Source organism: Cicer arietinum, chromosome 3, assembly GCF_000331145.2.
Source record: "Cicer arietinum cultivar CDC Frontier isolate Library 1 chromosome 3, Cicar.CDCFrontier_v2.0, whole genome shotgun sequence".
Classification (NCBI taxonomy): domain Eukaryota; kingdom Viridiplantae; phylum Streptophyta; class Magnoliopsida; order Fabales; family Fabaceae; genus Cicer; species Cicer arietinum.
The window spans coordinates 58,514,408-58,528,375 of record NC_021162.2 but is presented as its reverse complement, the minus strand read 5'-3'; the positions used below and the strand labels follow the sequence as shown (position 1 = coordinate 58,528,375).

Here is a 13,968-nt window from a genome sequence, read left to right as displayed (position 1 = left end):
TGAGTAGCATATTTTAAGTTGAAAGAGTCAAACTTAAAACTACAGAAACAATAGTTGCAACAAAAGAAACCAAATTTTCATCTTTGAGGACACCAACAAATATCGTTTTGTTTGGCTTATGTTTTGGTCATTGGACTTACTTGGTTCATTTTGAGCATGTTGAATCCTCTACTTTTGCTAATTACTATTTCTTTCCATGTGTTCCTGTACTCAGCAGAAGCACTGGCAGTTAGGAATACCATTTAACAATTACTTGCTGAATTTTGAAAAGCCGGACTTAGAAGGAAGCAGAAGCTCTAGTTGAGGAGGAATACATTACCTTTGTTGCTACAAATACAGATAAGAATAAAAGTTTAAGCTGAAGGATTAACCATTGGCTTTGTAAGACATTATGTAGAAAACATAACAAGGTTGATATTTATTTAAGTAGTATAGAAATATTTTTTATACTGCTGGTATTGATCTGCATGTCAAAGTTTTTATCTCAAAAACATTATAACCTAACAAATCCTCTATGTTTGCACTCACTAACATGACTCTACTGCATCCAACTTTGACTTAAACTACATTCACATACATTTGTAGTTGTACCATGAAACACAGTTACTGTTCCTCAAGCCCTCTTGATAGCTTCAAAGATTTTAGCTCATCTATTAATTGCATCAAGTTGTTGTAAGAGGACCCACCCTCCTCTGTTGTCTTCTTTGCAGCATCACCAAGTTCTCTTATTCGCCTCCTCATTTCTCTACTCTCTACTTCACTTCCCATCACTAGTGCCACGGCCTTTGCAATCTTTTCCCTTTTCACCACTGCATCCTCACCCACACTAGACCAAAATTTGTTAACTTTTGATCCAACTGGGACCCCTATCTTCAAAACATCAACCAACAACTTCTCATTGTAAAATTGCTCGGCGAAAATAGGCCATGTGACCATTGACAAACCAGCACTCATGCTCTCAAGAATTGAGTTCCAACCACAGTGTGTCACAATTCCTCCAGTTGCTTGGTGATCCAATATGAGAAGCTGTGGTGCCCAGTTCCATATGATATACCCCTTGTTGCTTTTTTTCATCCTTTGCTCAAAATCTTGCAGGAAACTACCTTCATCTTCATCTTTTCTTCTAACAACCCAAATAAAATTATGCCGTGAATTTTCAAGCCCATGAGCTAGTTCAACAAGCTGAGCATGAGGGAGCCTTGTCAGGCTTCCAAAACTTACATACAACACAGAATCATCTGGCTTAGAGTTTAGCCAATTTAGCAATTTTGACTCTACTACAAGGTCTTCATTGTGTCTCTTTTGAACATCACCCTTGTTAATCCATGTTGAAACTGGTCCTACACTCCATGCTTTGATCCCCATTGTGTTCTTGTAAAGTTGCTCATAATCACTTTCAAGCTCATGAAAGCTATTGTACAGTGTTCCATAGCTTCTTCCCTCTGATTCATATACTGCATCAAAATAATCTGAGAATTCATTCCTTGTTCTCACCCCTTCTTGTAGTTGTAGAGAAGTAATTTGAATGTTATGTGGAAGGCCAGGAATTGAAAATATCTGGGTATCAGAAATTAAATTCTCATGAGGCTTATGCTTCTTGATAAAATGAGCTGCACAGCTTGAGAAGTAACTTGAGCTGTAATAGTAAAGCCTTGGAATGCCTAGTTTTGCAGCTGATTCCACTGTCCAAGGATATAACATATCTGAGACTAAGCAGTCTGGCTGAAGATCTTGCAACAGATTCTCAATTTGATCTTGAAGCATTGATATTCCAAGAATGATTTTACCAAGCATTTCATGGGAAGTGGCATCTTTGATGTTTTCAACTCCATCAGGGAGACCAACTTGTGCTGTAGGGTATTGAATCACACAAGTTTTTATAAAATATCCAGAATGCAAGTCATTGTCTATGGCTTTTTGGAATATTAAAGCATTTGCTTGGGTAGTGATAATGGTAACACTAACACCATGCTTTGCAAATAACCTTGCTGTGTCTATCATGGGGTTCATATGACCCGGAGTTAGATGTGGTAGAAAAATAACATTCAGTGGTAGAGATTTAGATTCCATCTTTTTTTGACAAGTTGAGATGAGAAACAATACTCACTTTTCTTTTCAATACTGAATTTTAGCCTCTACCTTTCTTTCAATCTTTCTCATGCATTTTTTAAGTGGCAAGTGATATTCCTTTTCATACGATGAGTAAGTAGACTTGAATGAGAGTATATATAATTCTGTTTTTGTCTTATTTAATCACTAAACTAGTGTTTGTTCTTTCTTGATTCTTGACATAATTGGATACATTGCTTTTATTTGGATTCTATGACCATTGGAATTTGTTTATAGGTGACTTGTCTGCTCTTTTTGGTCTTGTCCTTTTGTATTTGATGAAAACTTAAGTAGCATATTTTAAGTTGAAACAGTTAAACGTGGAAGCATGTGTATGTCTGTTTCTATTTTGACAACATCACTTAAATTTATTATCAAACTGCATAATCACTTTTATTGGATTAAGAGTCTTATGACTTTTATAGGATTGAGCATAGTTGCTAATTGCTAATTTTCTTTAATTAATGAATCAGGTGGGAAGATGGCAGTACAATGAAGCTCTGCACATGAATAGTTATGTATCTAACACAACCATTTATGAGAAGTTGTGAGTTGATAAATATTCAGAATTTGTTTTCTTACTCAAAGATGATAGTAATTTAGTTCGATTTACTCAAAATCACTATACACTTTTGTGAATTATTGGGGAAATGGTATTTAATATAATAAATTAATTACATAATAATTAGTCAATAAATGACTTATTCTCAGACACAATTTGGAATTCAACACTCCCTCTCAAGCTGGGCAGTAGATGTCAATCATGCCTAGCTTGGACCTTAAGTTCTCAAAATTAGATTTGTGAAGGGCCTTGGTCAGTATGTCTGCAATTTGGTTCTTGGAAGGGATGTATTCCAACTTGATAATTCTACCATCTATCTTTTCTTTTATGAAATGTCTATCTATCTCCAAATGTTTCGTTCTATCATGGTGGACTGGATTTTTTGCAATATTGATGGTTGCCTTGTTGTTGCACTATAGTCTCATGGTGGAATCTGTTAGTACTCTTAATTCCTTAAGCATTCTCTGCAACCAAATTCCCTCATAAATGTCATGAGTCATTGCTCTAAACTCAACCTCTGCACTACTTCTTGCCACCATTGATTGTTTTTTACTTCTCCAAGTAGTCAAGTTTCCCCAGACATATGTGCAATACCCCACTTGTTGACTTGCGATCAGTCAATGAACCAACCCAATCTGCATATGTGAACACTTTCACACTCTTAATTGGGTCCTTTTTGAAGTGAAGACCTCTCCCAGGTGTCTTTTTGAGGTACAACAAAATTCGAGGGACAATTTTCATGTGATCTTCAGTTGGCTTATTCATGAAATGACTTACCATACTCACTGAGTAACCAATATCTGGTCTTGTGCGAGTTAGGTAAATTAGCTTTCCTACCAATCTTTGGCATCTCTCCTTATCAACTTGGGGGCTACCTTCTTGTTCTGCCAATTTAAGGTTAGGTTACATCGGTGTATCTGTTGGCTTGCACCCTAACATTCATGTTTCTTCCAATAGGTCTAGCACATATTTTCTTTGGGATACGTAGATTCCATGTTTGGAACGAGCAATCTCCATCCCAAGAAAATATTTTAGGTGTCCAAGGTCCTTGACCTCAAATTCTTTAGCTAGAACTCTCTTGAGTTCTTCTATCTCTTTGTCATCATTGCCTGAGATTATGATGTCTTCCACATAGACAATAAATATTGCCACATTTCCTTCACTAGAATGCTTGACAAACATTGTATGATCGGTTTGGCATTGAGTAAAGTTGTGACCCTTAACAACTCGCGTTAGTCTTTCAAACCATGTCTGTGGGGATTGCTTAAGACTATAAAGTGATTTCTGGAGCTTGCATACCTTGCCAATTGTTTGTGGAGTTTCTAGGCCGGGTAATATTTTCATGTATACCTCTTCTTCGAGTCTAGATTTACAGCTAAGGAGATAATGACACGAACATAATTTAGTTTTGCCACTGGAGCAAATGTTTCTTCATAGTCCACCCCATAAGATCGGGTGAATCCCTTTGCCACCAAGCGGTCTTTGTACTTATTCACACTCCCATCAGCATTGTGCTTTATAGAGAAGACCCATTTACACCCAACTGGTTTTTTCTCTTTTGACATCTCCACAAATTTCCATGTTCCATTCTTGTCTAGTGCTTTAATTTCATCTTCCACTACAGTCTTCCATTCAGCATGTTGGACAGCTTCTTGAACATTTTTTGGAAGTTTTATGTTATCTAATATGGTGATGAAGGCCCTGTATTCTTGTGACAAATTTCTATGAGATACATAATTGCCAATTGGATGTTGAGTGCATGACCTCACTGTTTTCCTCACATCAATTGGTAAGTTAAGATCATTCTCATTTAGACTGCAAATATCATTAGACTCAAAAACTATATTACCTGGTAGAACTTCTAAATCTGTATTAGGTTCAGAATTTTGGATTGGCCTTGGAGATGTGCAAATTTCTTCCTCCCTTTGAGTTTTTTTCTTCCTTGTGTACACCAGCAATTCTTTTTCCGGTTCTATCTCAGATTTGGTTGCAGATTTTACTGTTTCTCCAGTCACAAGGTCAATTTCTGGTTCTACAATTTGCTGATGTATGAAGGTCTGTTCTGTTTCTAAAAGATGCTGCAAATTCTGCTGCTGCTGCAAATTTTGTTCCATTTCATGTTGCAAATGCTGCAAATTATGTTCCATTTCATGTTGCAAATGTTGTTTCATTTCTTAAGGTTGGTTTTCAAAGAAGGTTACATCCATGGAATGGTAGATTTTTTTTGCTTATGGGGCAATAGCACCTGTATTCCTTCTTATTTGGTGGGTATACTAAGAATATGCATTTCAGGGATTTGGGCTCTAATTTTCCTTTGTTAGGCTGTTTGTCATGCACAAATGCAGTGCAACCAAAGACTTTGAGAGAAATGGATGAAAGGATTTTAATGTGTGAGTAAATGGATAGAAGGGTTTGGCAAGGAATTTTGAACTTAAGGGTTTAGAAGACATTCTGTTAATTAAATATGATGCTGAAAGAACAGCTTCACCCCAAAAGTGATTTGGTACATTAGTTGATAACATATGGGACCTAGTAACCTCCATGAGGTGCCTATTTTTCCTCTTGGCAATACCATTTTGTTGTGGTGTGTTCACATAGCTGGTTTGGTGAATTATTCCATGCTTGAGAATGTGAGATTTGAGGGAATGGTGATAGTATTCACGACCATTGTCAGTTCGTAGGACTTGGATTTTCGTTTGAAATTGGGTTTGTATCATATTGTTGAAGTTCTCAAAGATTTCTCCCACTTTAGATTTTTTTTTTCATAAGGAACACCCATGTAACTCGTGTATGATCATCTATAAAGGTCACAAACCATTTCGAACCAGTTATATTCTTAACACGGGAAGGTCCCCAAACATCACTATGGATTAATGAGAAAGGTTGGGATGGTTTATAAGATTGAGGAGGATAATGGTTGCGTGAGTGTTTGGATAATTGACATATTTCACATTGAAACAAATTTGAATTTTTATTGAATAGGGAAGGAAACATTTTTTCAAGGTACATAAAGTTTGGATGTCCTAAACGATAGTGCCATAGCATGACAGCTTCGTTTTCACCCCTTGATGCAGCAACATAGACTGAATTATTTCTTCTCTTCTTGAACTCACTAGCTTGAAGGAAGTAGAGACCTGCACATTCCTCAGCATTGCCAATCTTCCTCCCCGAATCCAGATCCTGAAATTCGCATAGGTGAGGCAAGAATTTAGTGAAACAATTTAGATCTTGAGTCAATTTACTTATGGACAAAAGGATGCAATTCAACTTTGGAACATAAAGAACTGAGTTAAGAGTAATGTTTCTTAACACGGGAAGGTCCCCAAACATCACTATGGATTAATGAGAAAGGTTGGGATGGTTTATAAGATTGAGGAGGATAATGGTTGCGTGAGTGTTTGGATAATTGACATATTTCACATTGAAACAAATTTGAATTTTTATTGAATAGAGAAGGAAACATTTTTTCAAGGTACATAAAGTTTGGATGTCCTAAACAATAGTGCCATAGCATGACAGCTTCCTGTAGGTTTTCACCACTTGATGTAGCAACATAGACTAAATTATTTCTTCTTTTCTTGAACTCACTAGCTTGAAGGAAGTAGAGACTTGCACATTAACATTGCCAATCTTCATCCCCGAATCTAGATCTTGAAATTCGCATAGGTGAGGCAAGAATTTAGTGAAACAATTTAGATCTTGAGTCAATTTACTTATGGACAAAAGGATGCAATTCAACTTTGGAACATAAAGAACTGAGTTAAGAGTAATGTCATTGGAGATGATTACTGAGCCTTTACCAATCACTTTTGTTTGTGTCATCTACTATTCGTACCATAGAATTGTCATTGCATGGGGAATATTCATCAAATAGAGTGATATCCCCAGTCATATGGTCTGAGGCTCTAGAGTCTACAATTCATGAGTTAGATATTCCCTTGTCAACAAAATAGACACATGAAGAATTACCTTTTTGGGCCAAGGCAGCAGTTGAGTGTGTGCTAGTGTTTTGAAGGGATTGTTGTAGCAATTTTTGCAACATCTTCGTTTGTTCCTTGCTAAATGGACTTGGTTCAGGTGCTGGGGCTGCCAACACTTTACCTCATTCTGATGTGGCAGCATGGGCGCGAATGTCCCTATTCCTAGATGGTTTCCAATCTGCTGGTTTTCCATGAATGACTCAACATGTTTCTTTGTTGTGGCCTAATTTTCTGCAGTGATCACAGCATCCTCTAGATTTTTTGTAGCTTCCTTTCACAGCAAAGGTTGAACCTTCATTAATGGAGCTTTGATTCGTGCTTCCAAGCATGACTTTCCTTCGGCTTTCTTCTCTTCTCACTTCTGAAAATACTTCTCTGATGTTGGGCAGAGGTTTGGTTCCAAGGATTCTTCCTCTTACATAATCTAGATTCTTGTTCAGGCTAAGAAGGAACTGATATATTTGGTCTTTCTCCACTAGTTTTTTGTACTATTTGCTGTCTTCAGGGCATGCTCATACTATATCCTCAAAGATATCCAGCTGTTGCCAGTAACGAGTGATGGTATGGTAGTAATTAGTGACTGTTGTGTCTCTTTGTCGCAGGTCATGGAGGAGACTCTTGATCTCAAAATGGAGAAAGTATTATCAGTATTTGAGTATGTCTCCTTGGCAGCACTCCAAATCTCAGCTGTGGTGCTATAAAACATGAAGTTTTTGCTTGCTCCAGTGGTCATTGAGTTCAGTAGCCATGTCATGACTAAGCTGTTCTCTAGCTTCCACTTTGGGTAATCGATGTCCTTTTTCTCTGGCTCTTTAGCATCATTAGAGATGTAATCTTCCTTCCCTTTTCCTTGAAGGAAGATCCAGACAGATCTTGCCCATTGAGTGTAGTTTTGGCCATTTAATTTGTAGCCAGTGATGGGTATAGTGGTGTTTTCGGTCAGACTGGTAATTGTGGAAGTTTCAACTGCCATTTTAGAATTTGAGTTTGTGTCTGAACTGCTTTCTCCAGCCATGGAATAATGGTGTTCTTCACTTGGACCAGGTTTAATCTGATACCAGGTGAATTATTGAGGAAATGATCTTTTCATTTCTTGGATCAAAATGGTTACAATTCTAGTTTAAATACATCATTCCTAGTCTAATAAATAAATCAAAATTAAATAGGAGGGATTAATTGTACAAGTCCTTTGATATTCACTACAACTGTCCTATATAATATAATAAATTAATTACAGAATAATTAGTCAATAAATGACTTATTCTCAGCCATAATTTGGAATTACAAAAGAGAATAACTACCAACCAACTGAAGGAAAGAGAACACAAAAATGCTGCCATTGGTATGAATTTTCCTTTCTCAGCCTTATTACCTTTTTTGTTTTTGTTTACATTTTTTCTTTTGCTTAACCCTCAATATACTTCTAGACACTTCAAATTAAAGGTGTATTTGGTTTCTGACGTGTTGATGTCCAATACCTACACAACATTGAAACACGTGGTTACATTCAACTACTACAATTTTTTAAATTATTACCTAAGTTTGTGCCTATGTCTCTATCAATGTCTTGTTTGGTGTCTATGTATATGCGGATAGGGATAGGACCTTCCTAACTAATGCATATATGTATATGTGTACATATTATCCATGAAGTGATTTTAGAATGCTAGATTGCCATGGTAAATGACTAATGTGCTCTATGTTGTCAAGAAATTTAGTAGATGGCAAGTTCACATTATATTCCAATTATTTAATGGGGCAGCCAGCCAAGTACACGAGACTCCTATTAGATAAGGTCTAAGGATGATATGTGTTCGCACTTTATACTCAAAAGCGGAGAGATTTTTTCAAGATTTGGACGTGTGATATAGAGGCTCACCTCTATATTCTATTTATTAACACAATAATTTTGAATGATATGACCCTATACATTTATATCAACCATACCTTTATTTCAGCTAAATTATTATTCTACAAATACTATTTATTATTTCTTTAAATTTTCTATATAGAGACTATTAAAAGCACATTCTATGTATATTATTGATATGGGTGTCTTTTTGTCTCTTTTCCTCTTCATTTGAACTATATATTCTCTGGTGTTCTTATCCAATGGGGTAAATTCTTATCCTAAAGTTATCTGTATTACTTGCATATATATCATTTTACTTTATCATATTAGATATGACGGTAGTTCTTCACAGAGGACTCCATGTATAAACTCTGCAAGTTTTTTTTATACATTTGCATTTTGAGATTATTTATTGTTGACATATAGCAATCAGATCTTATACGATTGTGTTTATTAGTTGATTTACTATTTAAGTTTATTTGAATTTAGGGAAAAAATCAAATCACTCTGATTTATTTTTTAATTTATTTTTCCTTTATTCTCTGCATTCATTAGATAGCTGGCAGTTATGTATATATATATATATATATATATATATATATATATATATATATATATATATATATTTGTACTGTTTCAGTTTTAATAATATTAAGAAATTTTCATTCACTCTTTTGTTTTAACCTAGTTGCACCCTAAAACGCATGGTATCAGAGCTTCGTCTCTGATCATGTGGCAACTCACCATTTCCTCACAAGAAACTAAAAAAAATTATTCCTCCACTACTATAATACCAGAAAAAATTATGGTGACCCTAAAATCGTGTCAACCCCTACCACAAATGATCCACTATCTATGCACTCTAGTTTTCAACTTCTAATCCAAAAGTGGAACAGCAGAAACTATGTTGAATGGGCCCAAACTCTGAAGTTAGCTCTTGATGGCAAGATAAAGTTATGCTAGTTGACTGAAGGCACTCCTCAAACAGAGAAGACCAATCCAGCCAACCAAAAATAAGTCATAGAAATCCCTAATCATTGGGTGGTTGATACACTCAATGGAATCTTCCATTGGGAAGCCCTACCTATTCATTCCCACTACAAAAAAGGTGTGGAAAGCTATACGCGATTGTTATTATGACTTGGAGAACTCCTCACAGATTTATGAACTTAAGACTCGTTTGTGGCAGTCCAAACAAGGAGATAAAGACGTCACAACATTCTTTAATCTCATGGTTGTCCTTTGGCAGGAGTTTGACCAATATTATGAGGATGAATAGGAGACTTCCAAAGATGCAAACATATTTAAGAAAAAAGAAGAAAATGGTAGGGTTTATATGTTTCTAGTAGAACTCAATCCAGAACTTGAAGAAGTCTGTGGTCGAATTTTTGGCAGAAAACCTCTGCCTTCATTGAGGGAAGTATTTTTTGAAGTGAGTAGGGAGGAATCCAGAAGGAAAGTTATGCTGCAAAACTCTGATAGTACAAGGGTGCAAGAAACTGAGAGATCTGTTATGGCCGCAAAGGGATACGAAGCAGTTGGAGAAAGAAAAAAACGACTATGGTGTGATCATTGTAGATGATCATGGCACACTAAGGAAACTTAATGGAAAACCACCAAATTGGAAGAAGAAGCCAAATGGATAGGGTGGGGCCTTCCAAGTTGCAAATGGAGAAAATGTGGAGAATAAAGTCAACTTTGAGGCATCTGCTTTCTCTAAGGAACAACTAGAGCATCTATATAAGCTATGTACCTCTATGCCAATTACTTATTCATCCTCTCTTGCTCATAAAGGTATCTTTTTATCTTCTGCTCTTTTGAGTTCCAAACCAAATTCAAAAACTCCATGGATCATCGATTTTGGAGCCACTGATCATATGATAGATTGCTCAAAATTGTTTTCCACTTACAGTACCTGTGCAGGTCATAAAAAGGTAAAGATAGATGATGGTACTTTTTCCACCATAGTTGGAGTTGGTTCTATCCCTATTTTTAAAACTCAAACTCTTCACAGTGTCCTTCATGTTCCAAGTTTGTCATGTAACTTGTTGTCCATAAGCAAATTAACACAAGACCATAACTGATTTGGCTATTTTTAACCCAATTAATTGCCAATTTCAGGAGTTGAAATCAGAGCGGATGATTGACAGTTCTAAAGAGGTTAATGGTCTCTATCTCTTCAATAATGAGGCTGATCTTAAAGAGGAATTTCATAGTAATTGTCTCAACTCAATTTTGGTTCATAATAATGAAGAAATAATGTTATGGCATTATAAGTTAGGACACCCAATGTTTTTGTATTTGAAGTACTTATTTCTCGAGTATTTTAAGAATAAAAATTCAGATCAGTTTTTCTGTGAAATTTGCCATTTTGCAAAGCATCATCGTTCTTCCTGTTCTCCTCATAGGGACCCTACTCCTAATGGAAGAAGATAATTTATTACCTTCATAGATGATCACACTCGATAAACTTGGGTTTACTTAATGAAAACAAAATATGAATTTGAAAGTATCTTAAAAAAAAATCAAATGATTTTGACCCAATTTCAAGTAAAAATCAAAATTCTCTGTAGTGATAATGGAAGAGAATATTTTAATAAACACTTAAATGAGTTTTTCCTACAACAAGGTATCATTCATCAAAGTTCAAGGGTAGATACTCCACAACAAAATGGATTGGTTGAACGAAAAAATAAACATCTCATTTAAGTTACTAGGGCACTTTTGTTTCAAAGTAAGGTTCCAAAATATTTTTGGGGAGAAACAATTTTCGTAGGAACATATTTGATAAATAGGATGCCTACCAAAATTTTAAATTAGAAAACTCTGCTTGATGTTTTCACAAGTTTATTTTCTAATAATAAACTTTCATACACTCTACCCATAAAGATATCTGGATGTACTGATTTTGTTCATATTCATGATCCAAATTAAGGAAACCTTGACCCTAGACCAAGAAAATATGCTTTTATTGGCTATGCATCCAATCAAAAAGGATACAAATGTTTTCAACCTATTTTCAAAATGATTTTTGTGACTATGAATGTCACTTTCTTTGAAAAAACTTCTTTTTTAGTAATCATCTTCAGGGGGGGGGGATAATAGAAGAAGATGATGTTCAATATTCAAACAATTTGGAAAAATAGATTGTGAAAAAAGTAACATAACAGAATCCTATTTGAAAATATTAGAAATTTAGGAAAGTAACAAAACAAAATCCTTGGTGAATCTAGTCAAGAAAGCCATGAACATGATATTCAAGAAAATGTCTTGAAAGAACTAGAAATTGAGAATGAGACCGTTGAAAATGTCCATGAACATGATATTTCCTATCTTGTTTTAACCTAGTTGCACCCTGTAAGACCCACATTTTTCTTCATTAGGTCAAGTTTCGAAGACGAAACTATTTAAGACAGGTAGAATGTAACATCCAAACATTTTATTTTATTATTTTATTTTTATATTTTATCTTATTAGGAGTTGAGATAATTATTCTAGAAATTGTCGGTGATAGTTACTATTGTAGTGTGTTATTTTAATTTTTGATAAGAACAACAAAAGGGAACGGTTAAAAACAAATTTCATGGTTTAGGTTGAAATATCACTTTCTCCATTTAATACCACGTTACCCGGCTGGCTTAAAGTTGGCTTAGGTTGAAATATCACTTTCTCCATTTAATACCACATTCCCCACATCTGGCTTAACGTTCCCCACTTCTGGCTTAACGTTCCCCCACTGCTGGCTTAAGGTTCCCCGCTGCTCGCTCCACTTTTCCTAAGGAAAATAAAAACAGACGTCTTCCATTCAAAAACCCGATATAAAGGCAACCACCAAAAGAGAAAAGAGAAGAGTAACCCTATTCCCGATTTTTTTAAATCATCCTCATAAAAACATCGATTGCCATTCGTTAACCGTTGGATCGGGCTGATTTTTGGACAGCAGGTTCGCAACATTCAGGTCTTCGTTTTCAACGGTCGGATCGGCGAAACTGCTTTCAGATAAGGAGAAACCATGCTCGCACAAAAGCAGGTGTGAAACAAGTGAGACAAGAGTTTGTGAAGCATAATTCTAGAAACAACTTTGGTAACGGTAAGGGCATCACTCCATCCGCTTTCCTACTTGAATTATATGTGATATAAATGTATTTTGATGTTATGTATTGGTTATGTTTGTGTGTTAGCTTCAAAATGAATATTAATAATGGTTGTGCTTGATATGCTCAAATTGTGCAAAATGAATGTTATATTATAGGTTGTTATAATGGTTGTGTTTGACATGTTGTGGTTATTCAATGTGATTACTGTGTCTAAACTAGGTTGGTTTAGGACAAAGTTCGATGATTTTGGGACGCTCTGGTTGATGATCTATATTGTTACTAACAAAAGTGTCTACATTCATGCATTCATAGTTGTGTAGTGCGTCCATAATTGGTTGGAACCCAAAGTTGTGTGGTGCGTCCATAATTGGTTGGAACCCACAGATCCTTGCGGGGATTTTGAGTTAGTGGTGTTGTTTGGAAGGACCCACGAAGCCTTTGTGGGGGAGGTGATATTCCGGAATCATGCATTGACATATAATCTAACAAATAGATTGTGCATTTTGGTTGATTTGTATCTTTGGTGCGTTGTGATTTTTAACTGTTAAATGAAGTATATGATTTATTTATATTTTTGTTATGACAACTATATATGCATGCATATTTGCTCTGTGTTTGTTATTTGGAGAGGACTCTTACATTTGACAGTACATCACATATAGTGTTATTTGAGCGAATAATGTCACGGTCAACCCAATAGGAGAAATACGAGGAAGTACAATAGCTTGCAGTTGGAGGCTCCGAGATACTTTTGTGTCGGGGTTAGACTTGTTGGGTGAGTTTTCCACAAGTCTAAGGTTCATGACCAACTAGGATTTACGTTTGAGTAGTAAAACGTCAAGAGTTTTGACTCTAGGAGTTTCTTTTGTTTAACGTATTAAAATTACTTTTAGTAATTGCAAATACTCTGATTCATTATTTTTGAGATATAATTAAAATAGTTATTAAATTATTTTAAAGTAAATGGGTGTTTGAGATAATCATAAATAAATAAAAACAAAGTTATAAATAAAAACAAAGTTATAATTTTACGTTTAGAACTTCGTTAATTAATGTCTCAAAAAGGCGGGATGTTACACACATTTATACACGTATACCTTGTATTCTCAACAAAATAACTCATCCTTTGATCACACTTAGACAAGGAGATGCCATGTCAACAACCTCAATTATATTATTTTGCCACAGTAAGAAATTTTTCACTTTCTTCACCTTCTATTATGTGACTTTCAACTCGCTTTTGAGATTGATCTCATTATCCTTTCTTTTCTTTAGACAGTAAATTGCACTCAGCTATAATTATTTGTTTTCAAGCTTTGTTTCTTAGTCTTATCTTTGATTTCATATATTGTTAGCAACTTGATTGCA

The 13,968-nt window shown here is 35.3% G+C and overlaps 1 protein-coding gene across 1 annotated transcript; it reads right to left on the bottom strand.

The window, feature by feature from the left end:
• Positions 1 to 113: 113 nt before the first annotated feature.
• On the bottom strand, positions 114 to 2,182 carry LOC101510559 (soyasapogenol B glucuronide galactosyltransferase). The gene has a single exon (XM_004492459.4). The coding sequence runs from the start codon at positions 2,068 to 2,070 to the stop codon at positions 604 to 606; it is 1,467 nt and encodes a 488-aa protein (XP_004492516.1). The 5' UTR covers positions 2,071 to 2,182; the 3' UTR covers positions 114 to 603.
• Positions 2,183 to 13,968: the final 11,786 nt, after the last annotated feature.

Excerpts from the sequence above, each read along its gene's own strand:
- LOC101510559 (XM_004492459.4), bottom strand. The coding sequence starts at position 2,070 with ATGGAATCTAAATCTCTACCACTGAATGTTATTTTTCTACCACATCTA.